This window comes from Camelus bactrianus, chromosome 4 (genome assembly GCF_048773025.1).
Source record: "Camelus bactrianus isolate YW-2024 breed Bactrian camel chromosome 4, ASM4877302v1, whole genome shotgun sequence".
Lineage (NCBI taxonomy): Eukaryota > Metazoa > Chordata > Mammalia > Artiodactyla > Camelidae > Camelus > Camelus bactrianus.
In genome coordinates this window covers 32,193,834-32,220,066 of record NC_133542.1, presented here as the reverse complement: position 1 = coordinate 32,220,066, position 26,233 = coordinate 32,193,834, and the positions used below count along the sequence as shown (strand labels likewise).

At 45.8% G+C, this 26,233-nt stretch overlaps 2 protein-coding genes and 1 long non-coding RNA gene across 5 annotated transcripts in view; 2 read left to right on the top strand and 1 right to left on the bottom strand.

The window, feature by feature from the left end:
- Window positions 1-19,947, bottom strand: part of LOC105079183 (uncharacterized) — a 129,013-nt gene extending 109,066 nt beyond the window's left edge. The window contains exons 1-2 of the mRNA XM_074361971.1: window positions 19,859-19,947; window positions 18,963-19,513 (exon numbers count right to left, since the gene is read on the bottom strand). Coding sequence (XP_074218072.1) covers window positions 18,963-19,513; window positions 19,859-19,947 — 640 coding nt within the window. The remainder of the gene's footprint in view (window positions 1-18,962; window positions 19,514-19,858) is intronic.
- Window positions 6,988-10,778, top strand: LOC123612123 (uncharacterized). The gene is made up of 3 exons (XR_006719316.2): window positions 6,988-7,205; window positions 8,661-8,771; window positions 9,287-10,778. It is a non-coding gene; the product is annotated as an uncharacterized LOC123612123 (long non-coding RNA).
- VLDLR (very low density lipoprotein receptor) overlaps window positions 19,438-26,233 on the top strand; it is a 29,488-nt gene continuing 22,692 nt past the window's right edge. Inside the window, exons 1-2 of one of the 3 annotated variants that reach the window (XM_074361633.1) lie at window positions 19,438-19,558; window positions 19,879-20,027. In XM_074361633.1, the coding sequence (XP_074217734.1) occupies window positions 19,946-20,027 (82 nt within the window). In that variant the 5' untranslated portion in view covers window positions 19,438-19,558; window positions 19,879-19,945. Of the gene's footprint in view, window positions 19,559-19,745; window positions 20,028-26,233 lie in introns of those variants that run through there. The other 2 variants (XM_074361635.1, XM_074361634.1) reach the window with 2 other exon arrangements.

Here is a 26,233-nt window from a genome sequence, read left to right as displayed (position 1 = left end):
GCATCAGGTCCCAGACTCAACACCGAGGAGAGACCCAGAAGAGAACTTTGGAACGATGGCCCGTTTTAACATTACTCGCTCCCTCTAAGATCTGTCTTGGTAGGTTGAAGGCTGCCCACTAGACACTAGAATTGATGTTGACAGCTTAGGCTCCAGGCTTCAGGCTCCCTGACACTGCTAGATTTGGATGCCTTGCTGCCTGGGTCCCCACTTACCCCCAAGGACCTGAGAGTTGGCAGTAATGGGAGAAAAGCTATGCCGCTCTAGGGACAAAGTCCAGTCTTAGCTAGGTAGACTCCCAGCATGCTCTGGTGGGTCAGGATGAGGAGACTGTACCAGAGCCCACTGCTGAGTTTCTTCAACTAAATTAAGCAGAACTTGGGGATAGACTGAAGAACATCAAAGCCAAACCATCACACAGCTGGGGAATCAGGAAACAGCCACAAGGCCAGGATTAGAAATGTTGACATCAGAATCCATAAGGAACCAAGAATGAAGAATGAGGTCAGGAATGATGAAGATCAAGTTAGGTTTCCCGGGAAGAAAAGGAAAATTAGGGACCATCATTAAAGATTTAGCTGCTTGTACAGATGGGAGACTAGGGACACCAATCAACAAGAACATCTCCCGGGGCTTCAAAGGACCTGGCTGCATCTGCTCAAGTCTCCTACACTTGATTCTTCCTCAGGAGTTTACCCCAGGGGCCACTCAATCCGCTTGTCTTCCCGTATGATTTGGAATGGGTGTTTATTAAATTTGCTTCTGGGATACCCTCAGCCCCCATCTATGCCTGATAAACTAACAACCCAAAAAGCAAGAGGACAGCCTTCTGTGAAGCTCCAGTGGACATGACCGTGCAGGCAGAGAGGGGCCAGCAGATGAGTGTTCTGCCCAATGGGATACATACTGGATAAGGGTTATCTCTACGAAGGGCAAGGAAGAATCTGGGACCGACGCATCAAAAAGAACTTTATCTGTAATGTTCTATCTTATTAAAAGAATTTAGAGTTTGAAATGTCAATTATAAATTTTACATGGTGGAAATAAATTGCTATATTATGCTCAGTGCCTTTCAACATTTTTAATGAATCAAAATAAAGAGAAAGAAAATTTTAAAAACGATGAGAGAGAGGATAGGGGTAGGACTCGAGAGGGAAGCGAGAGGAAGCAGGGAGGTTGATGGGAGTGAGTGGATCAGGGGAACATTCATGTACGAAGGCTCTGCATGGCTAGCAGTGAACCTAGTGGTAAACTGACACTGAACCCCAGCTCTGCAGGGGACCCTACAAGTACCCAAGCCAAAGGAAGAATGAAGAAGTTTTAGAAGCCACGAATATAGAGACAGACATTCCTAGAATCCACAGAAGGACTCTGAGAAGTCCTTCCAGGAACAGTGCTGCCCGAGGCTCCAAAGGAGAGAAGAGAATTATAGTCAACAGGTAAATTTCCATCGATGTTCTCAGAATTGCATGGACCTGGTAACCATCTGAACCTTTTTTTCATCACACGTTCTGAATTCATTCGTGTAGTCTAAAATGGCAGTGTTCCTCTGACGTTAGAATATCAGCCCATGAGACAAAAGAATTCACTTTACAGTTAAATTCAGAAACATTTTGTCAGGAAACTGACCTTTTGTATAAAGGAGGTCCTCTACTACCTCTGCATTCCTGAAACAGACGCGTGGGCAGCCAGCATACCATCTGGTGACAGCCTACCTGCTACGCTAGCAGCACAAAAGTCTATTCCCTTTTGCTCTAAGAAAGCTGTTTTTTTTTTTCCCCCTTACAAGACTTTAACATCCAAAACCAGCAGCTCATAAAATTTTTGAGGTTGGAGAGAAGAAAAAAATCCCAAACATGTATTGATTGTTTCCTTTCATTAACTGAATACTGGTAATGGGGGAGGATTTATAACTGCAGGCAAAATACATCCTCTCATTCATCCCAGCTCCTTAATTAAATCAATTGAAAGGTTCTAATTTTATTATGTCTTTTCAGATGCCTACTTTCATTCATCGGGAAGGGAAGCATTTGGAAGGTCCAAGTCACATTTGGTTACATTGCCTCAGAAGAAATAGTCTTATAGTACACAAGGGATTGTCCGAGACAATCTACTGACAGGTTTCCTGCCCCCACTTTGTGAGGCTGTCAGAGAGCAAAGCAACCACACACACGCTGGGTCTGGTGTCTATAACCCACATGGGACAGGAATGCAAAGGCTTAGCCTCCGCACTTGACAGTCATACTTCAGTCCCGGGAGAAGGTAGGATTTTACCCCAGCCTCTGGCTAGCACAAAACTATCACAATTTAAGAAAAAGCATTTATGTCTCCCTTCCTGGAACAGATGGGAATTCAAAATAGCAGAGAAAACAGTGACACATTTCAAAACAATGCAATAATGGCATAAAGAAATCTATACGAGGTCAACAAAGGAAGATCTGAGCCCAGAGGTCATCCAGGACACGAATTCAGTGCATTTGTGGCTATATTTAAGCATCAGGGATGTTTTATTTCTGGGAGAGAGAAACACAAAATCGAACAAAATGAGCAGGAGGTTAGTGGGAAGTGTTCGTATATGGGGACGAGTTTGAATGTAAACACCAGTGTCTAACTCTATAATCAATAATGTTTTTGAATCATTTGTCCCCCCTCCAAAAAAAAAAAAAATTCTTAACCATGAAAAAAGGGGCTCCTGGAAAAGCTACTTTAAAAGAGAAAAAACTTGCCAAATTGTACCACCCTGGTCTCTTGACTGATTGCAGATCCATTCACACAACCTCTTTTCCTAATTTTCCCAAAATGTTGCCTTCTCATGGCATGTGGGTACATAACACTTTATGGAAGGCCTAAAACCGTGGTAGGAATTATAGCACGGCACCCTGCATGCCGCAGTAATATAAAATACAACAGCTTATTGTATGCTGCTTAGTTAAATGAAAAATGATGTGAAATTATACACAAATTCTGATTGTATTAACATTACCCATGATGGAGGGGGAGGAAATAGACAAAAGTGTTAATAGCAGTTATCTTAAGGTAATAAAATTACCATCCATTTTTTTCTTCTCCTTCCCCCAAATTGTCTGCATCTTCTCTGATGAACTTGCCCTTCAACCGGCAGACGTAGGTGGCCTTCTCTTCTGGCTCCCTTATCTCTGGTTTTCCTTTTTATATTTACAAAGCAGTGTCATCTCTGCTCCAGCTTATCAAACTATTTCAATTTCTGTGGCTCTGCCACTTTCGCATCTGCAAAGAACTGCATTCCAGTTACTCATCAGAGGTGACCTCCAACTCTTTGCTGCTCAATATTTTGCAAAAGTTCATTTGCAAATACATAGGATAAATGGAGAATTGCCTGAAGGTTCTTTCTTTCCCCTTACAGAACTACGTGCTGGCAAAATGCCAACAATGAGGGATGCTCAATAAAGCAGTCCTATAGCATTATGTGGCAGTCGCTGTGGGGCATTTGAGGAAACCAACCATCAGAGCTCAAAACATCCTCTTTATGAGCCCCTGTGAGAAAACTTAATTCTGTTCTCAGTGCCAGGGACAACTGAGCTCCTTTTAAGAAACTTTATTTTTAAAAAATCATGTAACCAAATGAGAGATTCCCCTTCTCCCCGGTTGCTGGGAATCCCAGAACCAAATTTTCATCCCACAGGCACACATTTTCTACACCCAACCTTGCCTTATTTCTCTCTCCCCTTAGTTCTCATTATATTTTGTATTCTTATGTTTCAAATTGTCTTAAAGTCTCCAAAACAAGAGAGTTATCAGGAAAGCTCTTGCCTTCATATTATAGAGGAAAAAAATTTGAAAAAGTGCCCATGGAATGATGGAAGCATATGATCAGAACTTCCTTTCACTCTTTAGCAAAAAAAAAAAAAAAAAAAAAATCTAGCATCTTCTTTGGGAAAACAACACTGATAAAGGAAAAGAAGACGACTTATCCAAACTCCAGTATTTTCTCTAAGAATCCTGGGTTGTTTCCGTAAGAAAGCTGGATCTCTTTAAGAAGTTCTGAGCTAGCCAAATAGATGTATGCATATGCATGACTGGGACATTGTGCTGTACACCGGAGACTGACATATTGTAACTGACTGTACTTATACTAAAAAAAAAAAGTTCTGAGCTAGCAAAATGTTTTCCTTAAAGACATTCAGTTTTTCTCTGTGGTTTGCCCCAGGAAAATGAGTGTGCATGAGAGTACCTTGATGCTTGTTTTGCATCAACAAAAGCACATATTAATATTTGCTTTTTAGGGAAAGAGTATCCATAAAGCAGAATCCCATGAATTTATGTTCCAGGTCCTTTCCACCCAGTAGTAAAAGGTTCTAGCTCTGCTCAGCTGGAGATTGGTCAGCATGAGGTATGCAAACTTGTAATTCCAAGGCTGCCACTGCATAGACCTCCCGTGTATAAAGGTTATTGTGTGATGGTCACAATGCCTTAGTTACTCAGAGGTCCCTTGGGTCTGAGTATGAAGTATTAAGAAGGAATCCCTGTAACTATTAAGGGTCAGAGAGAAGATATTTGCTTTCATGTTTAAAACATTACATGCAATATTATCCAGAGCTGGCTTGGTTTCCCCCTTAAATGAGGAAAAATTTCTAGAAAATTTCTCTAGAAAAACTAGCATTGCTTTTGGCTGAAAGGGAGCTGTTCTATGTGGCCTCAGTTATGACTTGTTGTCTTCCCCACAAAAATAAGTCCTCAAAGAACCATAAGCAAAAACACTTAAATGGAGTGAGTTCTCACCACGGGCCTGGTGCCCTGCAAAGCTTTTCACTGAAGATCTCATTACTCCTCACCACCAACCTTCAAGCTAGGTCTACGCCCATGCTCACGCTGAGGCTCAGACTACTGAGTACCTAGTCCAGGGACACACAGCCCCCAGATGACTAAAACAGGACCCGAAGCCAGATCGGACTCCCAGTGCACACTCTTAAACATGACCTGATTGGGACTCTACTGGTCCAGAAGAGCAGAAAGTCTACATTCTCTTTCCAGTGCCTGCCCACCCCAACAGATCTAAGAACTCCCCAGGCACTTCCTCACAAACAAGAGGTCTCTGAACCCTTCTTGCTCCTAGGTAGCCCCTAGAACCAGAACTCGGATGTGCTCCTTTGATCCCAGAAGACCATAATAGCTTCCAAAAGAAGACAGTGGCTTTGGAAGACAAAGTTAGGCCAGAAACCTGGTGTTACAGACTTACAGTTTGCATCGCTCGCAAATTCTTATGTTGAAGCCCTGGAGGTAAGGTCTTTGGGACATAATCAGGTTTGGATGAGGTCATGAGGGTGGGACCCCCATGGTGGCATTAATGTCCTTATAAGAAGAGGAAGACAGACCAGAGCTCTCTCTGCCACGTGAGGACACAAAGAGAAGGCAGCCATCTGTAAGCCGGGGGAGAGCCCTCACCAGGAACCAAATCAGCTGGCACCTTTATCTTGGACGTCCCAGTTCCAGAACTTTGAAAAATAGATTCCTTGTACTTAGGCCATCCAGCTTAAGGTACTTTGTTATGGCAGGTCAAGCTAACACACCTAGAGTCCCTTGAAGTTCAATAAGGTCACTGGCCATCACCGCCCTCACTGGAAGGCCTGGTCACTTCCAGTCGTCTCCACAGCAGTGTAGGTAAGCTGGACCTCTGCCCTAGTGCTTCTCAATGAGAATGGCACGACCCCTAGAGGGTGTTTTAGAATTAGAAGGGCACAGTTTGGTTGTCACAATGACTGAAGGTGTGTTAGTGGCTTTTAGTGGGCAGTGCCAGGAACTCTAGACATCCCAAAAAGCAAGTGACATATCTTACTCATCAAGAAAAATGACCTATATACTAACCACTATATATAAAATAGATAACAAGGTCCCACTACATAGCACAGGTGTTGAGCTATAGTGAATACCTTGTAATGGCCTATGATGAAAAAGAATACATATAAATGAGTCACTGTGCTGTATGCCAGAGATTAACACAACATTGTAAGCTGACTATACTTCAATTAAAAAAAAAAAAAAGAAAAATGACCCACGTGAGTCAAACATCCAAAAATATTCTACCAGGCATTGAGGGTTTCTCCCCTGTTATAATTATCTGAGCCTGGATCCTGATTTATATATAAGCACAGAATGTCTCAGCAAGGTTTTAACACATACTGAATTTTCCAGGAATGCAGCCGCCATGTCCACTAAAGGGTAAATTATTGGGGTTTTTTGTGTGTGTTTGGAACACCACCCGCTGTGGCTCACCATTTCAGAAAATCATACCACTTACAGCTAAGCCACTGCGATATGACAGTCTCCCACCCTCTGTCCCTGCATCAGCTGGCACACGTGGCCGCTGCGCTCAGAGGCTCTACACGTGTCATTCCTGGCTTTCTATTCTGTCTTCCGGCATAGTTGGGCCTTCCTGCTTTATTACACATTGATTCCCATTCCTTTTTTTCCTTTATACTATACTTGGGACATTAGGTTAATTAGTTTTGCAAATTATGTATATATGTGATATTATCTATGATTTTCATTTCAAGATAGAGAAGGGATATTTCAAGATATTTCTTATTAAAAGGGGAAACTGACAGTGTTGAGACCCACTCTCTTCTCCCACCAAACAGAGCACAACCTCCTGCCTACACAACGTGGATTTTCAGGTAAGAAGAAGGAGGGGTCCTTACTCAGAGTCATCTCAGCTGAGGGTGTCCCACGTCAAATGTAACTTGGGCTCCCATCTGCTGTCTCTTTAGATTCACCCGCCCAAGCCATCTGCTCAAGGCCAAGACCCTTTGCATCTCCAACAAGGCAACATCCGCACCACTGTTCACACCCAACACGTCTCTCTATCCTGAGTGCTTTCACAGAGGCCTCCTTATCCTCCCAGGGCACTAGATCACCAGCCCACCCTGGAGGTTTCTGTAACCTTCAATTCCTAGGAAACAGGGCTGAAATTTTGGTCCCTTCCTTCCTTGGAGGGTCACCAGAGTCCTTACGCAAATGTACTTACCCCAACCCCCTCCTTCATACGTCAAGTGCTGTGAGAGAGAGGCAGGGCAAGAACTGTCTCCTTTCCCCAGTTAGAAAAACTGAGGCAGAGAAGAAGTTAAGGAGCTGACTCAAGGACACAGAGCTGGTGAACAGCAGAGCCTAGACTCCAACCCCAGTTTTTGAATCCAAATGCCAGCACAGGTCTACCCTTACATGGGCATAAGGTGAGTGATATTTAACATAAAATTAATAACGTGTTCATTTTCTTACTGTTTCATAACTTTGCTTTCAAAGAATTACATTACCATACAGTGTGCCTCTCTCCTAACTGGAGAAACCGCTCATCAGCCTATCATCAGCATAAGTGTTTTTGTTTTTGTTTTTTAATGAGGCAACACTTCCAAAACTGTATTATGAATATGCCACAAAAGTCTTATAATGATTCATTCATTAGTGCATAGGCCGGGCTACTGTGGAGCCATCCTACCAATTACACCGGGCTACCATCAAGCAGTCGGATTGCTGCTTCTTAGTTATCAATGCATGAATCACGACACCTGTAAATAAATGAATTTCTTTTCATTTTTGACACTAGTGTTAGTAATACATGTAACACCAACAGTGTTTTGTATCATATTAGACAACATCTATGCAGGTACTAACAGACAATTCATCGTGTAAGCAGATGATGTGAATTTACAGTATCAATACAGTACAGCACTAGAAGTGTATTTTCTCTTCGTGAAGCTTTTAACATTTTCTTTCCTCTAGCTCGCTTAATTGTAAGAATGCAGCATGTAATACGTATAACATACAAACTGTGTGCTAACGGACTGTTTATGCTATCAGTAAGGCTTCTGGTCAACAGGAGTTATATGCTATCAGTAAGGCTTCTGGTCAACAGGAGGGGGGCATGGGCAACCCAACCCCCCAGTTGTTTAAGGGTCAACTGAATAAATAAAGGCCACAAACCATCACAGTATCTTATTCAATCCAAATAAAGCAAAGACTCCCCACCATACCCCCCCCCAATTTTTTTTAAAAATTAATAAGGGAATATTTGGGGAGAGAAACACGAAGAGTCCACCCCAAATCCTGCAAACCACACAAAAGGGCATAGTGTTTGCTGCTGTGATTATAAACCCAACAAGCTCACTGCCAGGTCTGGACACAGGACGAGTATTTAGAGCTGAGCGAGACGTGAATGGCCAGCACCACTTCCTCCCAGGGATACTTCAGTGATTAAGAAAATAGAGATTCTAATGGAGCAGTCACTCTGTCTGACAGGGTATTACACCTGTCGGGAGAGAAAGACAAGCTGAAGAGAGATTGACCTCCTGATAAACAGTTCTTGTTTTTGCCTTCAATTTCTCAATAATCCTTGTTGCAATATTTCCAATAATTTCTCCAGTGAATCTTCCCCTGAAGCGGACCTTGATTGGAGGAAATGATATCAGATCCACAAGGCACTGTTCCATTTCTCTTCATAGCTTGTGAAATTGCAGTCATGGTCAGGACCTCCAGAGATTTCTCAAGAGAAACCAGGCAGAAGGCCAGGCAGGGGTTGGGAAGTGGAATGAAGGAAAGAAAAATAAGCAAATGTATTGGAGGTGATGAAATTTTCCTTGCCAAGACAGAAAAACAAATAATAACTACAGTGTTTGCTTCTTTCCTTCAAGTTAACAGAATTTCTAACGACGGCACTTGGCCTCATCAAAACTATAGGGGGACTATGATGTTTTCATTTCTTTCTTCAAGGAATCTTCTCGAAGACTCCAGGTTTTACTGAGGTGAGCCGGTTTGGTGTGGACATGGTAACACAAGTACTTCTTGGTGCCTCTTGTTTTGTTCAGTCATTTGATTTTTGCCTTACTCAAAAAAAAAAAAAGAGGATGGAAGCCAGATTGAAGCATGGCCATTCGGGAAAAACCATAAGAAAGGATAAAACCTTACAGTGTGCCTTCCTAAAGCAGGGGACGTAGAGTTCCTCAGGAGACTGCAACTTAGACATCACCTAGCCATGTTTAGCATTAACAGCCGTTTCTCTCTATGTGAGATTTAGAACTCAGCCCCTCTGGGCCACTTGCTTAGGCTGAGTAAGGAGGCTGACCTCTGCGTGAGCTCCTCCAAACTGCTGAAGGGGGATCATTCTCCTGAAAGTCTGTTCACAGTCCCCTCCCAGGCAGTAACGGTGTCATGCTCGTAGAGTACTTTGAACCTTCTCAGAAGAAGGCAGTGCGCAAATTCAAGGCATTCTTCTCACGCTACGTAAGACCTAACCATCATCTTCTTGTTTCATATTTAGAAAACAGCCCCACGAGCCAAGCGAGCACTCTGGAATCACTATAAAAGGAAGAGAAGATCTTCCATGACCTTCAGAGATTTTCCATTGAGTGTTTTGAAGAGTCTTTGTGGCAGCAAGTCCACTGTCTCTCCCTCACCTCTTTGTTCTTTGTTGGCGTCTTTGGCAAATGAAGGAGAGGAGTGAAGGAATGTGAAGAGAGAAAACTCAGCGATGACCCATCTTCCTTTCAGTCACCTGTTCACAGAAAGGTGCCCTTCTGGAGTTCGCCAAGGGAAACTGATGGAAAGATCTGTTCCTGTTTTCCAATTCAATTTCATAAACATGGCAGACCCTACAAATATTTAAGTCATAATTTTTGCCCTCCAGGTGCTTACTACTTATGGCAGGAAAGGAGTGAGTTTTGATTGCAAAGAAGCGTATAGGTGATATCGGGGTATTACGGTTAAGAGGATGAAAGGCAAGGATTGGAGAAAGACGAAGTCTCAGGTATGATTCATTTCCCAAGTGCCCTCATGTCAATCCCAGCCCTCTCCCAACTTCACCTCTATCTATGCAAGACCTCCGATCTATTCTTCCAAATGGTCCTCTGTTATCTTCTTCCCAAAGCAAATCCAAAGAACATGGTCTGATTTGGGTCATTAACCATCATTTGTCCTTCAGTTGGGCTCAGTAACCATGAATCTTTCTTCAACTCTAGAAGAAAATCTTTCCCAAAGGGTGAAGCTTCTTTATTTTCCCTCACATGTAAGAATTATCTATCCAGAAAAACAATTAGACCCAGAAAATGACTGTGGTAAACACACTCTCGGAGAGAGTTTACTTTCTCCTGCGGTGGGGGAAATAATTCTGAAGATCTCAAAATAGAATTTCAGTTTCTACCAGGTCTCAAGTCTGTTCCCACCAAAGTTTAACAAAACCACCACAATCGGCACTTTGTTATCCTATCAGATGATCAGCTAGACTCACCACCCCTTAAAGTTCAAAAACATACTTTCTCTCCCACACAGCTTTTTCAAAGCCTCCTTTAAGATTTCAGCAGAAGGCCCAGCTCCTGCTAAAAGTGCCTCTGATTACAATGGAATCCCCTTAACTCTTTGATCTGCCTCTCCATTTACGCCAGGCTTCTGACTCTAGGAATCATTAAGTGGCCTTTCCTCTTTTAGATGGCAAACTCCGTCATGCCTCATAATTGAGTGGGCACTCGATAAATGAATGCTATAGAGCTCGGAGGAATAATACACTTCCTGTTGGCAGCAAATCCAAGAGAAACTTCCTTAGAAGAAAGGACTGTCAATTACCACTTAAACAAGCCTGAATTTTGGCTCCTGTAGAAAAGGCAAACAAAACAATAACAACACACTCTCCAACAGCAGCCACATCACTATCTGGCTGCTGCCCTCTGGTCCCCTGGCACACACTGCTGGTCCCCAGAAGATGCTCTATGAGTCTTTGTTGGGGGACTGATTCATAAAGGCACGAGACTGGTGATACACAATCCATCCCTGATAGGTAGACACCAGTGGGGTTCCTAGCAGCCTGGCTGCGTGGAGCCTCTGACCTCCTGTGGGCCTTGGCTCTCTTACAGCTGACAATCTGGCTGAATGTGAGATGCGAGGCTGGGAGCAGGATGCACAGGAAACAGGAGCCAGAGGACGGATGGGGAGGCTGTTCTGGAACACTGGCTCCTGTTTCCTCTGCAGCAGCCACCATGACGTCCCTGTCTCCCTTGGGGTGAAGTCCATTCAAGCTTCACCACACAACTTTCCCTCTACACTACCCTGGGCTGGGCAGAGGTCAGGCTGGACACCGAGGGAATCATAATTAGAATGCAAATCACTTGGGAAGCTTCAAAATGCTCACACCCAGGCCCCATTTCCAGACACTTGTTGAGCTGGGTCTACAGCAGGACTCCAGTGATGATATTCTTAAAAGCTCTGCAGGGTATTCTAACGTTCAGACAGGACCAAGAACTGCTGCCTTCCAGCGTTCCAGTCCTGGGCCCGCACCTGTCATCCCTTTGCCTCTCTTACACGGGAGCTGCTGGTAACAACAACAGCAACAAGAAAGGTCATTATTATTAACAATAGTAGCCAGCAATTCCTGAGCATTCATTATACACCAGGCACTTTCCCAACCGCTTTACTTGTATGAGTGCACTGAATTCTCTTAAGAAGTAGGTGCACTGGTCATCCCCATTTTCCAGGTGAAAAAAACAGATGAAGAGAGAGGTTCAATAATTTGCCTGAAATTTCACAGCCTGTGTGACTGGGCCAGGCTTTGAACCCAGGAATACTGGCTCCCACACCTTCTCTCTTAAGCATTAAACTACACTGCCTCCCTGCATGCCTTCAATGCTCACAGGTTTGCAGGGACCACACGGGTTCCCACTGATGGAATCACCTTCTCAAATAATCATTTCTAAAGACATCTATCTGATCCCATCAGTCCTTGATGCAAAACCTTCCATGGCTTACTAACTGTTTATGGAATACAAGTCCAAACAACATACAAATGCCTTCCTCAGTCATACTCAGCTACCCCTCTGCTATCTACTCCCACCTTAAGCCACCCTACTCTCCAACAATTGAGAATTACTTGCACCTCCTTGAATCCACCACAGGACCCTAAAAGCAGGCTTGAAAACCCAGATATCCTTCCGCACTCCAGATACAGTGACAATTTAGAGATGCCAGGACAAAACCTCAGAGGACCAGGTTGGAAGAAAGCATATCCACTGAGAAACTCAGCACTTCAAAGACGACAAGCAGCAGTACAGCAGGAACTTAAACTATACATGTAACAAGTAACATCAGATACACCCACTTCCACAAAACTCCTAAAAGTTTGAAAACAGAATCATCGTGGTGAAATTGTACGTACTTTAAAACCCACTGCATAACTTGCAGGTTAAAATTCTTTTGTTCTAATCAGCATTTATGCTTAACTGGCACAGCAGGGACCACAAAGCCCACATTTCCAAAGACACTCTGGTTATAAGTGTGTTCTAAATACGGTAGCACTACACTCTGAAACCTCTCGTAAATTGCATTTATGACAAATGAAAACAATCAAATTTGGGACCAGGATCAGAGGAATTAATTCTCAGAGTTAAAGGAGAAATGGTCAAGCACTTCATTCCTGCAGAAAAACAAGCAAAATAGAAACTGTGCAAAATCAAGGACACCTGTGAGTCCACAACGCAGCCAGAACGTGGCTATCCCGAGTTGGCCTATTTCAATTTAGAGGTAATCTACTTGCGGTTTGACAGCTCCCAGGTCTGTAAATCTACACACTGCCCTCTGATGCTGCATTCACAGCTGTCATCGACTGGACAAAACCTAGTTTGTGCTTTCTTTGTTCAAAGAGAGAACATCTTTCTAATGGGCCATCTAAGTTCCAAACAATGTCCTCCTACCCTGTTCTGAATAAAAAGCTCACACATCACAGAATCATCTGACTTCGCCTACGTCCATCCCAGTGTGTCTCAACTGTGGTACCACTGACACCGTGGACCAGATCATTCTTTGTTGTGGGGGCTGTCCTTTGCACGGCAGCACTATCACAGCAGCCCTGGGCTCCACCCCCTAAATGCCTCTCCCTGAGGCACGACAATTAAAAATATTTACTGGGGACAAAATTGTTTCCAGGTGAGAACCACTAGTCTATCCTCACACTCAATCCATTTGGGAGATTCTCTTTAAACATAATTCTGTTTTCACCAGACTTGGCCACATTTTTACATTCTGAAATTGTTCAAAAGCAGTCTGCAAAATAGTCTTTGGTCTTGGGATTTCAAAAAAAAAATGTTCTTATTCTATTGTAACCCTCAATAAAGGTTCATTTGTAACGAGTCCACATCGAGCACCTGATTTGGGGCCGAGGTGGGGTGGGAGTGGACGTGGCCCAGATGCACGAGGGGGCCGATGCTGAAGACAGTCCTCACCGACAGTCGGGTTCCTCTTCCAAACTCCCGCCAGGAGGGGCGGGCGTGTTATTCGCCCTGGATGTCCACAGGTGGCGTTTCACCCAGTGCTTTACAGTTTGCACACTACTTCCCTCAAGAGAGCCCCTCTACTTGTTAACAACAGAAAACTCAATCCAAACTGGCTAAGCCACAAAGGGAACTGAGCGGCTCAGGTGACAGTCCTACAGAACGGCAGCTCTCAGGAGAAGTGCTCCCGGCTCAGGGGCCAGTTTGGGTGCTGTTACCCTGATGCTCTCAGCCTTCTCTCCTCTGTGAGTCGGCTGGTCTCCAGATTGGCTCCTTCCTGGGGGCACAATGGCTACAGAAGTTCAGTCCTAACATCCAGACACCACGTTGCTTAAAAGAGAGTACCTTTCTAACCAAGCCAAAGTCATGAACTTCATAATAACTGGACCAGCTTGACTAGTATGCGTAGGGCTGAAGCATCCCTTTAGTGAGGCCGGAAGAAGGACACAGGCTGAGTGACCCAGGCCCTTGAACTGATCACAGTGGCTGAGGAGATGATGCTGAAGGATTTAGAGCTTTGGTTCTCAAAGTGTGTTCCCTGACCAGTGACATCACCATCATCTGGGAACTTGTCAGACATGCAAATTCTCCGGCCCTCACCCCAGACTGGCTGAATCAGAAACTCTGGGATGGGGCCCAGAGACCTGGGTTTTAACCACTCTTCCAAGTGATTCTGATGGAAGCAAAAATTTGGGACCCATTAGTTTAGCCCATCGGGCCCTCCCTGTGGAGCCTAGGGTGGAATAAATCCTATTTACTTACTGGCTGCCACACAATTAGAAAATGGTGTAATGGAGGCCGGAGGAGGTACCATCAAAGTACTTTCAGAGAATTTCAAAATGTAGAATAGATACACAAGATTGTACTGTGTAGTATAGGGAAATATATACAGGATCTTGTGGTGGCTCACAGTGAAAGAGAATGTGACAATGAATGTATGTATGTTCATGTATAACTGAAAAATTGTGCTCTACACTGGAATTTGACACATTGTAAAATGACTATAACTCAATAAAAAGTTTAAAAAAACACAGAAGCAAAGAAATTAAAAAGTTAAATAAAATAAATAAATAAATAAATAAAAATTTGAAAAATAAAGTAAAAAAAAAAAGTACTTTCAGAGAATGTTCCAGAAGGAGACAGTTCACTTCACCTCTCACTTCCCACCGTGAGGCCACAGCGTGGAAAACACAGGCATCAGTGCCCTGGACTAGCAAGACGATGTGAAGATTATTTCTGCTGCCCCTATTTATTAGTTCACAGCGTTGCAGAAAAAGAGATGCCCAACATTAACCTTCGCACTGTCTGTGAGCCCTAACCCGCCCTCCCGGGAGAAACTGGACAAATACACGTATATATATGTTTGAGAGAAGTAAAGCTACTTTGCAGTTAAAACCACACTGAAAAAGACACTCTCTTAGAAGGTTTTTTAATTGTGGCTAATCCTAAGAGACATTCCTTGTAAGGTTACACCCACAGCTTCTGGGGTTCCACTCTGGACTTGTGGGGTCAGGCTCTCTAAGGGAGGGACCGGGAAAACTGCACTTTTAACACACATTGCCAGGGATGCTTCTGGATTGAGCATATTTGGAAAATGCTGTTCTAAAAGCTGTATCTGCAGGATTGGGAAGGAAAAATCTCATGAAGGAATTATATGAGTATTTCTGACTGCATAATAATAGCTTCTTCCTGTCCTTTCTCGGTGCCTTCCCCCACTGCCCAGGCCTCTAGCTCTTCTTCCTCTAGTCTTACTCTACTCTGCTTCCCAAAGACGTCACCCTTCAGACCGCTTCATGCCAGAGTGAACTTTCTAATACACACTGAGTGTCAGGCCTCTGGTCAAAACTTATCACAATAGTGGTTCCCTCCAGGAGGAAGGCTTATGAGATAGGTAGAGGGGAAGCACCTAGACAGACAGATACATGTTACTGTCAATATTCTATTTCTTGGAGGTGGTAGTGGGCTCAAGGATACTATTTGTTGTTGTTTTTGCAAAAGTAAATCAACAGATCAAGAGGGCCAATGAGAATAATGTCAGTGCAATTCTGTGAGCTGAGGATATAATTAAACACGTTTTAAAAAGGAAAGAAACAGACTTGTTAACAGTATCTCTGGGTATTGAAAGTATGCTTTTTAAAAAGTATTCTTTTTTTCCCCTCTGTATTTTATAATTACTCCATAGTGAATTGCATAATTTAATGGATTTTTTTTTTAAGTGAGAAAAAAAGCCTGCCCCAAGTCCTCACCATGGCCTACAGGATCAAATCGAAAGTGTTGGCATGAAGTTGAGGGGGATAAGTTAGAAGTTTGGGATTAACCAGTACACACTACTATATATAAAATAAACAACAAAGACCTACAGTATTGTACAGGGAACTATATTCAATATCTTGTAATAACCTATAATGGAAAAGGATCTGAAAAAGAATATATATATATATGTATAACTGAGTCACTTTTCTGTACACCTGAAACTAACACATTGTTAATCACCTATACTTCAATTTTTTTTAATGCAAAAAAAAAAAAAAAAAAATAGTGTTGGCGTGACATTCCCATCTCCACACAGTTCAGTCTCGCTTTCTTCCTCAGCCTTATTCTCTACCATCAGCGCACTGGGACCCCACCCTGGAACCATCCTGCTTCCCTTGCATTTCCTTCAATCCTTGATGCTCTCTGCCTTTGTTCCCTCTGTTCCCCAGGTCTTCCTTCCCCCTTCCCCCAGAGCATCAGTCAGGTTAGTGTGAGGTCCTGCTGAGGTAGCCAAAGCTCAGTAGACGAAGACGACAAAGGTTTATTTCTCACTCAACATCAGAAGGTGGCAAGCTTTTTCCCTAAAGACTCAGATGGTAAATATTTCACACTTTGTAAGTAACATAGGATAACTGTTGCATTGTCTTCTTTCTAATTTTTCTTGTATAACCCTTTTAAAAATGTAAAAAAAAAAACAAAAAACCCATTCCTATTCATAGGCCATACAAAAATGGGCCACTGGCCATTTGCTAACCTCTACTTTCTGTGAACATTGCCAGAGACATGCAGACAGCAGAGAACTATTCAACCGAGTCACTCAGAGACCAGGCTAAGGGAGCAGCCATCTCTTGAACATTTCCAGTCACCATGGAGACGAAAACAGAGGTTCTCATGCAAGTCATTAAATGCTCCAGTCCAGAAGTGGCACCCGATAACTTCCGCTCACAAGTAATCTGCCAAAAATAGTCTTTCAGGCCCATGTAACTAGAAGGGAGCCGGGAAGTGCAATCCTCCCATGTGTCCAGCAGTAAAGAGAACTGGAACTGCTTGGTAAAACTGGTAACTCTATTCAGCTCAGAGACAACTGCTCTGGAAGGCCTTTTCTAATACCCTCATCGCCCAGCTAGATTAGCAACTCTTCCCCTGTAATCTTGTAACACCTTGAGCCTTAGCGCCTGCTCTGCATAGGGTACTACAGCTGCCAATTTCTCTGCCTCCCCACCAGAGTCTGAGCTTCCTCAGACAAGCAGCTTCATATACCCCCTGGCCAGCACAGCACCTGCTACGCAGGGATGCTCAATGTACGTGGCTTCAACAAATCACTAAGTGTGGTGGACTGGGGGAATGGGATTTGCTGAAAGGCTCTGAATCCAGCAGCGTCAACTTCTCTGAGCCTAGTTCAACCACACCTGTCTCCAGTCACGGTAAATTTACCTTTTTGATTATTCTTTCTATATTCATCAAATTCACTCCTCCTTACAACCTTTGCTTCTAATCATCAACACTTCGCAGAGAGCTGGTCCTTGAGGCCACAGTGTACTCTGACATTACGTGGATTGCTTTTGTGTTCAGATTGCAGGTGAGAAGGCAGACACAGAGAAGCACAGAGTTTCTCCCAAGTTACACAGCCAATGAGAGGTTAAGCCAAAAGTTATGCTTCCCTTTGATTCAACAAAAAAGTTACAGGATTGGGAGGGGAGGGCAATAGCTCAGTGGTAGAGCATGGGCTTAGCATGCAAGAAGTCCTGGGTTCAATCCCCAGTACCTCCATTAAAAATAAAATAAAATACAATATAAAAAGTTCCAAGATTGTATTGGCAGATACAAACTACTATGTACAAAATAGATAAACAACAAGGTCCTACTGTATAGCAGTGTATTCAATGGCTTGTAGTAACCTGTAATGAAAAATAGGAAAAAGCATATATATAAAACTGAATCACTATGCTGTACATCAGAAACCAACAACACTGTAAATCAAAAAATTAAAAATAAATTTTTTTAAGTTACAGGATTGAACATAGAGCCACAGCTAATTTCACCAACAGTTTACTTATACCCTTTGGAGAGATAGAAAGTATAACACATTTGTCAAAGATGAATCTTATTATACCATATCAATGTGAAGCTTATAAAATATGTATTTATCTCTGAGTATAATATTAGAAACAAGCCACATAACTCTATTCACATTGTGCCTTTTCAAACTGGATCTACTCATCACCTCTACCAACTTTCCTGTAAAGCGGCCCAGCGCATTAGCAGCCACACACATTTCAGAACCTGGAGAATGCTGAAGATGCCCTACACCTGTTTACCATCATCCCTTAATGCCTGTCAGGGAAACAATACCTGCATGAATTTCCACTCCTGATAGCATAAAACCGAGTTCAACTCAGTTTCACATGCAACATGTGGGTGGTTGCAGTTTGTATCAAACGTGTAACTACAGGGTAAGCAAAAGAGCACTAAAAACCAACTGTAGTGCAAGACTTCACCAGTTCATGGAGCTAAGCCCCTTCGTGTTTATCGGTCACAATCTGGATATCCTCTGGCCCCAACAAAGTGTATCCTGATCTGGGGTTTTTCTCTCCTGTCTCCCGGATACAGTAAGTTCCTAATGAGCATCTCATCCGATGGCGATCTTTGGCAAATGCCCTGGAGAAGCAGGACAAGGAGAACACAGCGAGGCAGCAGCCCACTACTTCTCATATCGCCAATGGAATAATAGCACCAGAGCTGCTCCTATTGAAATCGGCAGAATTTCAGTCATTCAAGATAAAAACAACTTTTAAAAAATATATAAACCCTCTACTTAAGGTGAAGTAAGCCTTCCAGTCTTGTTAGATGCTTTACAGATCACAGCAGACAACGCACCTCAACCAGGGGAAATTGTGCAAGAAAACCGAAGTACACAAAAGCAAATTACAGGCTCAGTATTGCCAGGCATAAAACAGGAATCAATCCTTTACAGGAATCTTGCCTTTGCTTCCTTTTTTTTCCCTTAAGCCTTGTAATTGAATGTTACCAACTATATCAAGAAGAATAAACCTACGGGTTTCCCCTCCCCCAAACAAGAAAAGGTTAAGCTTTTAATTACAGACCCTCTAACTATCATTTTGTGCAATTAGCAATTAAGTATAACTGTTGATGAGAGCGTGTAGAGCTGCGCTAGCGATATTCCTCCTCCTCATCCCAGTCTGGGTTATTTTAGTCCCGTCCTATTACAGAGGACAAACCACAACCGCGCGCACTCTCCTTCCACACACGCTTTCACTTAAAGACACATTTAATTTTTAGCAAAATGGCATCTCAGCATGTGACTGAGCCAGGCATCCCCCACCCCACATCAGAGTAGCCCAAACGTTTTAGACCCGCTCCTCTTCATCACTTTTAGGTGGAGCGAGGAGGCCCGAGGAAGAAGCTACCTACCAGCCTCATAGTGCCAGCCTGTCTTTGGGGCGCAGAAGAGGGTGCTAGAGAGATGCCTGTTGCCCCTGGAAGCTGCAAGTCCCCCCGGGGCCGTAAGCCCCGCTAGTGGGAAGGCGGTGGCAACAGCCTCAGTAGTTGCATCAGTGCTAACTGCTGCTACTGCTGCATTTACTGTTGGCGGCTGCCGGGAAGGTACAGTAATGACTGTAGGGAGCGCACAGCTGCTGCGGCGGCAGGTTCCCTGGATCAGGAAATTAGGGCAGGCACCGGGGATTGGAGGCGAGGGCGGCGCGCCAGCCAACCAGCGGCCGCCCCGGGCCCCCGTGAGCCTCGGGCGGACGCGCGGAGCAGCTGGGCCCCAGGAGCAGACCGGGTGGCAGCAGCGGCCACGGTCACGGCCACTCACGCTCGCACTCGCACACGCACTCACACACCCCCGGCGCGGGCACCCGGCTGCCCCTAGCTTATGAGAGGAGCGCGTCGAGGGGGGAAGGAGGGCTGAAGCCGCCGCGCCCGCCCTCCCCCCCTTGCCCCGCTGACCACTCCCCCTCCTGCCCCCTCCGCGCTCCTTACCCCGCACTCCGGCAGCTGCCAGGGTGGGTGCTCCGCGGCCGGCTCCTCTCCTCTCTTCTCCGCTCTCGGCTCCCCACCCCCTCTCCCTTTCTCCCCTCCTCTTCCCTCCCCTCCTCTGCAGCGCCTGCATTATTTTCTGCCCGCGGGCTCGGTTTGCATCGCTGCTGCAGCCCGGGGAGGTGGGTGGGTGGGTGGGTTGTCTGGTAGGGAGGAGATTGTGCAAGTTGTAGGGGAGGGGGTGCCCTCTTCTTCCCTGCTCCCTTTACCCCCTTCGAACTCCTTCCCCCCTCCTTCCCCTCCCCCTTCTCCCTCCCCGCCCCCACCTCCTTCCTCCTTTCCGAAGGGCTGGTAACTTGTTGTGCGGAGCGAGCGGCGGCGGCGGCGGCGGCGGCACCATCCAGGCGGGCACCATGGGCACGTCCGCGCGCTGGGCGCTCTGGCTGCTGCTCGCGCTGTGCTGGGCGCCCCGGGAGAGCGGCGCCACTGGAGCTGGTGAGTGACGACGCGCCCCTCCACGGGCTGCCCGGACCCAACGGGGGCGCCAGGGGGCCCCGAGGCGCGGGTCTCCTTTTGCCCACCCCCCTCCTAGGAGGCGCCTCTCCGCTCTTGTCGCCTTCTTTCCCTCCCCACCCTGGTGGCGCCTCTGAGCTGACTGTCAGCACCGCGGCTACCGGGAGCCGGGCTTGGGGGACGGTGGGGTTTGGGGTGTCCTAAAGCCTTGCCCGAACTAGTCTTCATTCCCTTACTCTCCCTCCCCCAAAGCCACTGCTATGCCTCGTTTTTCACCCCGCTTGGTCAGGGATGGGGAATCTGGGTTTCGGAGCCATTGAACAATGGTTCTGTCTCCTCTGCCAGGCGGAGTGTTAGGAAGGAGGCAGAGGGCTGGGTGGGCCGAGACGTGCGCGGCAGCCCCCGGCGCGCTCCTCCGACTTAAGGAGGGTGGGAGCGGGCGGTGGATGAGGGTCGGCGCCTCCGAGGACGTGGGCCTGGGCTGGGGTTCCCCGCGCCGGTGAGCGGGCGCACGTTCGGTGGGCTGCCGCCGGGAGTCTCCGAGCGGCGAGAAGTGCGCAGCCTGCGCACCGGGACTGCGACTCCCCGGGTGCCGGGCCGTGTCTCTGGAGTGCAGGTTAGAGGACGAGTAAGGTTTGAAATAGGAGAGTGGAAAGAGGAGGGGGAGAGAAACATCCAGAGGGGAGTCCTAACAGCGTTTATCACCCTCTGGGGTCTCCAGGATAGCTGAACGGGGGAGGGGAAGGGGGACGAAGACTTAATCAGGTTAGTTTGCTGAGCCTGGTTCCCGGTGAGATTTCCTGGAGAGGAATTGAGTCCTAATCTAGTGACTGTAATTAGCCTTCATTCTAAACAATAGATCAAAGGGAGTAGCGCGAGAGCTGGGGGAGCTGGCGTGTGACTGTGGCTTGTTGGGGAGGGCGGTGGAGACTACTGTTGAGTCCCCAGGGTCTGCCGCACTGGGCCTGGGAGCCCTGTCCTCAGCCACTCTCCCACTTGGGGCCGCACAACTTTCCCGGGCAGGCGACCGGAAGCCCTGCTAAGAGGATTCCGTCGGAATCCAGGCGGGTACCTGAAGTGATCTTCACCTGACACCAAGGGGAGGCTTGCTCGCCAGCTTGGGGAACTGGGACGGGAGACTCTCCCCGACCTAAGTCCCCACTCCAGAGTCTCTAGCTCCTGTCTCCTGGTGGCTTAGGAGGCCCGCCTGCCTGCAGTCACGTGTCTCCTGAAGTGAGAGCGAACTTTAAAGCGTGTGGTCCAGCAGCCTCTCAAAGCAATACTCGGGGTCTGGAGACTCTCAATGCTCCCCTGCCCCGAGGTCCCGACCGTCCGGAGCGTGTGAAACTGGGACGGTCTTTTTTGCGCCCTGTGATTGGCTGGCGGCCGGGTCACGTTTAGGTTGGTCACATGGCTCCGCGGACTGGTAATTAAGCAGCCCGAAAAATGTTATCTTTAAGGGAGCATAAAAAACGGACAGGCTCCAGTGGACTGTTCTCTCGAATGCTTTCCCCTGCCTGGACTCTTTGAAAAAGGCGAGTGTGTAGTGAATATGGCCTCTGATGAGTGACAAAACTAAGAGGCTGTAAAAGCCCTGCTTATGAAAGTTTTCAGGCTCTTAACAATATTAATGGCTGAGCAATACCAGCTTATTAAATGGTTTCTAAGAGTAGTGCTATGACTTGCATTATACTTTTCATAACGTTCCAAAAAGTTAAGACATACCAGAAACTACTGAAAACTGTCCAGGAAGATGGGAGAGAAGATTCATTTTTTGCTGCATGTTCTTTTTTTTTTTTTTTTTTTTTTTTTTTTGAAGTATAGTCTGTTTACGATGTTGTGTCAATTTCTGGTGCACAGCACAATGTCATTCTTTTAATTTAATCTGTTATAAGTTTCCATTGGAGGTTAACTTTATCCTGTAGAATGGTAGGAATGCACTTCAATTGTTGGAGTTAGTTGAAGCCATATATTCACCGTGTTTTAGGTAAGTAAGGATTCTGTGTGCTCCCGTCCATCTCGAATGAAATATGTGACATGCCATGAACAGTGGAATATAGAAGCCCATGCAAGACTTAAAGTCTTCACAGGAAAGGAGGCACATCCTTTTGGAAATGAAGGAAATTTGGGGTTGGCTGAGGCAGGTACTGACCCTAAGCTAACCCAGACTGGCTCCTGTCTGAAGTTCAAAGTCCAAAAGCATGTAGACTGACTTTCTGGCACTGGTCTTCTACATTCTGCCCTGCACCTCCCGCTCCAGACACATGATGCTGATGTAAAATACTCCAGGACAGGGCACATGTGCTCTAAGACTCTGGCAAGGAACTGAAGTCAGGCTAACAAGAGGAGTTTTTCTGATAGAAAAAAATCCCTGAGAGTTCTCGGACATTTTCCTCTAGCCTAGGTAGTCAAGATTAGGATCTGGGGTACCATATATTCATTAAGGCCAGAGCCAAGAAGAACCAAGAGCTATTCAGGTATGGCTCGCAACCAGCAAAACAGTACAGAACTCCTCTTGTGGGGAGTGGGTTGGTGACGTTGGCAGTCCCTAGAGGGATTGGGACTGGAGGGCAAGGGGAAAGTAAGCCCGGCTCACCCAGGTAGCACCAGGAGAAGGTAGCAATGATCATAATCCTCGTCTAGGCCGGAGAATGAGCATGTGAGCAGGGACGCTTTAAAGGAGGGTCAGCAGGCAAGCCGTCACTGGCAGTGACAGCTGCTTGAGGTCTGGAGCAGCCTTGCTCCCCAACTCACCCTGGTGCCCATTTTACATGACATTTACTAGGTACCTGCCCTGTGTCATTTTGATTCTTTGCTTGTCCTGCTTAAGTCCCCAGATACCTGAAGCCCATACAAAGTCCAGGTTCAGTAGAGCTGCCAAATGTTAAGACTTCAGTGTAACAAAACGGCCTATTTTAATTATGGCAGCCTCCGTGCTCAAAAGAAGTGCCTTTTCTAAAACTTAATCGCCATGCACTCGATTTCACGTGAGTAGTTTGTTACTCCTCTAGCAGAGGTGACAACCAGTCATAAACCCCTTCTGTTCCAGGAGGAATGTCACACGGATAAGACTTCACCAGAACTCCTAGAACATGGTCCTAAGATCAGGAGAACCGTCCCCGGCCACGTGGCTTCACGTTCTGACCCAAAGACCAAAAGACGGGGAGCACAGCACAGAAATACAGAGAATGAATTTTAACTATCTAGACCGTTTTCTATTTCTTACAGAACATGAATAAAGTTGTCCTTCTCCGTAGAGGGAAGAGTGATCAAATTTAGGCAGTCACCTGTATGATTTCAAGTCATAATTAAATATACTTTGGATACTGACCTTTCTTTGGAAAGCCACCTTCACATACTAGCCTAGAGAAAATTAAATGCTTCCAAGGACTGTGATAAGGTCTGTAATGATACTTAACGATGAATGCTCCTGCCTTAGAAGTGCTGCTCAGGGTGGGCCAGTCAGCTGCTCTCCAGGTGGTTAGTGGAGAGACACAGTTGCTTAGTTTGTTCCTGTCTACTGTGTTAATCTCAGTTTAGGCCACAGCAGAGACTACTTTTGAGGCAGAATCCAGGAATACGTTGGGGAGAGATGCTGGATGAGATGTACATGTTGAGCAAAAGTAAGTAGTCCAGGGGCTGCTTTTTTTTTTTTTTTTTTTTTTGGCCCATCTGAAGAGTTTTAGGGTAGGAAATCTGATGACTGATAGATTTTTGTAGGACTTAAAGACAGAGAATGACTTAGTTCTAGGAGAATCTGGTTTTGGAAGTGAACATCATCTCAGTTTCACTCTGCATTTTTTTCAGTCTGAACTGGTGTCTCTTTGCTAAGCTCTTCTGTTGGTTTGCAATAAAAACTCTAATCATTAATACCACCTAGTTGGATAGGCTAGACACACTGCAGGGGCTCAATGACACAGTAGGTAACACCTTACAGTTGGCACACTCTGCCTTCCACATGAAGTTCCCCAGAAAAGTTCGGGCCTGTTGGCGATTTGGGGGCTTCAAATGAACAAGAGAATGCCTGCTGGGTACTGTGAGAGAAAATGCAGAAGTTTTGCTAAAAATAGCCTAATCTTTGCTTAGAGATCCTTTGCCCACTTTGTATCTTAAAGATGCTACATGAGTAGGTGGAGCAGGGGAAAGGTATTCCTGGCCTTGTATTTATTTCCGAGATAACTTTGTGGGCAGAAATTATAAGATGGAAATATGAAAACGAGTATCTGTATGTATATGCGTGACTGGGACGTTGTGCAGTACACCAGAAATTGACACATTGTAATTGACTGTACTTCAATAAAAAAAAAGATGGGACTGCTGGCTGGAGTAGTTGATCTTGCCACCCACTAGGGTCTGGGCTGGCCCCAATGCCTACTTGCCTTTATGTATCTAGATGTGATGTGTGTGGTAGGGGATGGAGTAGGGTAGCGGGTGGGGCATTCAATTTGCCAAGCAAAGGAGGTGATTAAAAACCTGGGTGATACACAATGTTTGCAAGTTATCTCATGTGTTATAATACTTGCCCCAGATACTATGAGTAAATAAAGTTCTTATTTTATAGGCTGCCTCTAATCTTTAGTTTTCCTAAGACGCCTTCCCAAGATCTGAGTTACTGACTTATCCATAGGTTTACTAAGTAGGTGGTAGACCGATGCCAGCCTTCTTTATACATCTGCTGGAAACCGCCTGACCTCCATGAGCGCCTACGTATGCCATATAGCACCAGACATAGGGGACACGTGACCAGGGGCTTGGTCCCTTCCTTCATGGGATTTAATCTAGTGGGGAAGTCAGACCAGGAAATCAGTGATCCCAAGACAGACTGGAATAGAAGCTCTAGAGAGGAGTGAGCAGATCCAGTGGTTAAGACTTCATCATAAGTGAGGCAGATAGCAGCTGAAGATTGCTGGAGGTCCCACACCACCTGGGTGACAGCTCATGAAGTTTCTTGAAAATCACCAAGAACTTAGACTCTAAAGTGACAAAGCCAGGAACTGCTCTATCGCTGCAGATGATCTTACAAAGGCCACCATGGATGGCCGCCAGTATTACCAAAGAGCACTAAAACCTGTCAGAGGTAAAACCCATGACATTGCTCACCAGTTAGCTGCTGCTAACTTTCCCCATGTGCTGGAACCGCTCTCCTCCCTCGGAAATGAGACCGACACACCCACACTGACATGCTCATTCCAACAGAGTGCAGAAAAGTGCTCTGGCTTTAAATGATAAAATAGCAAGAAGATGCGGTGAAGTGCCCTCATAGGCATAAGGACCAGTGGCCTTTGTAACCAAAGTCATTCAGAGTATTCTCACTAGGGAAACAACTGGTCACACGTGGTTTCAAGTTCAGAAAACCTGGGAAGAATGCTTTGGGGAGGGGGAAATGTCTGTAGTTCAGACCAGCTGTTTTAGTGAACTAACAAACTAACTGATGCACCCAGGAGTCGTTGCCAGTGCCTAAAGAATCTTTAGATGTCAGGCACCAGGTCCCAGGTTACAGAGATACATTCCAGGCCCAGCGTTGCGGGAGCTCCGTTTGTAGAGATGGAAACAGGTGTAGAGTGAACACTTCTCAGGATGTAACAGGCATGGGGACACGGAGAAACCACACCTCGTTGGTCAAGAAAGAAACTGAGGGTCTCATTCAGGAGTGACATTTGAGCCCACTCCTGGTGGATAGCTGAACGGAGGGGCGTGAGCAAACAAACCAAGACAGAGGACAGTGAGGAGGGGAGACAAGACATGGAGAAGCGAGCAGGGCCCATCGAGGTGGCCCTGAGCCCTTGGCAGGTGGTAAGTAATAGGCAGAAGTTGGGGAAACCAGACTCAGTCCTGGAGCCTATCCTTGGCTATCCTTGGCACGTGGGGCCATTCTCGGCTGCCTAAATCCCTGTCTTGATTTGGATAGAGAGTGTGGCAGCCTGGAGGCAGAGGAACAGGAGGCAAATTTAGATCAAGTGAGAGATGAGGGCTTGGACACGCCCAGGGCTCGACAGCGGAATGTTAGGGGAGAGGCACCTGGCCTCACTCATGGACTGCTGCTTTAGAGGAAGCGATCGGGTCAATTGGAGACGGGGCATGGGGGAGGGGAAGACAGACTATAGAAGACCCTCCTTAGTGCGCGTGCCTATTCAGGTATCTAAATAGATTCTACTTCACTGGCACAAAGGCTTTACCTCAGGTCATTG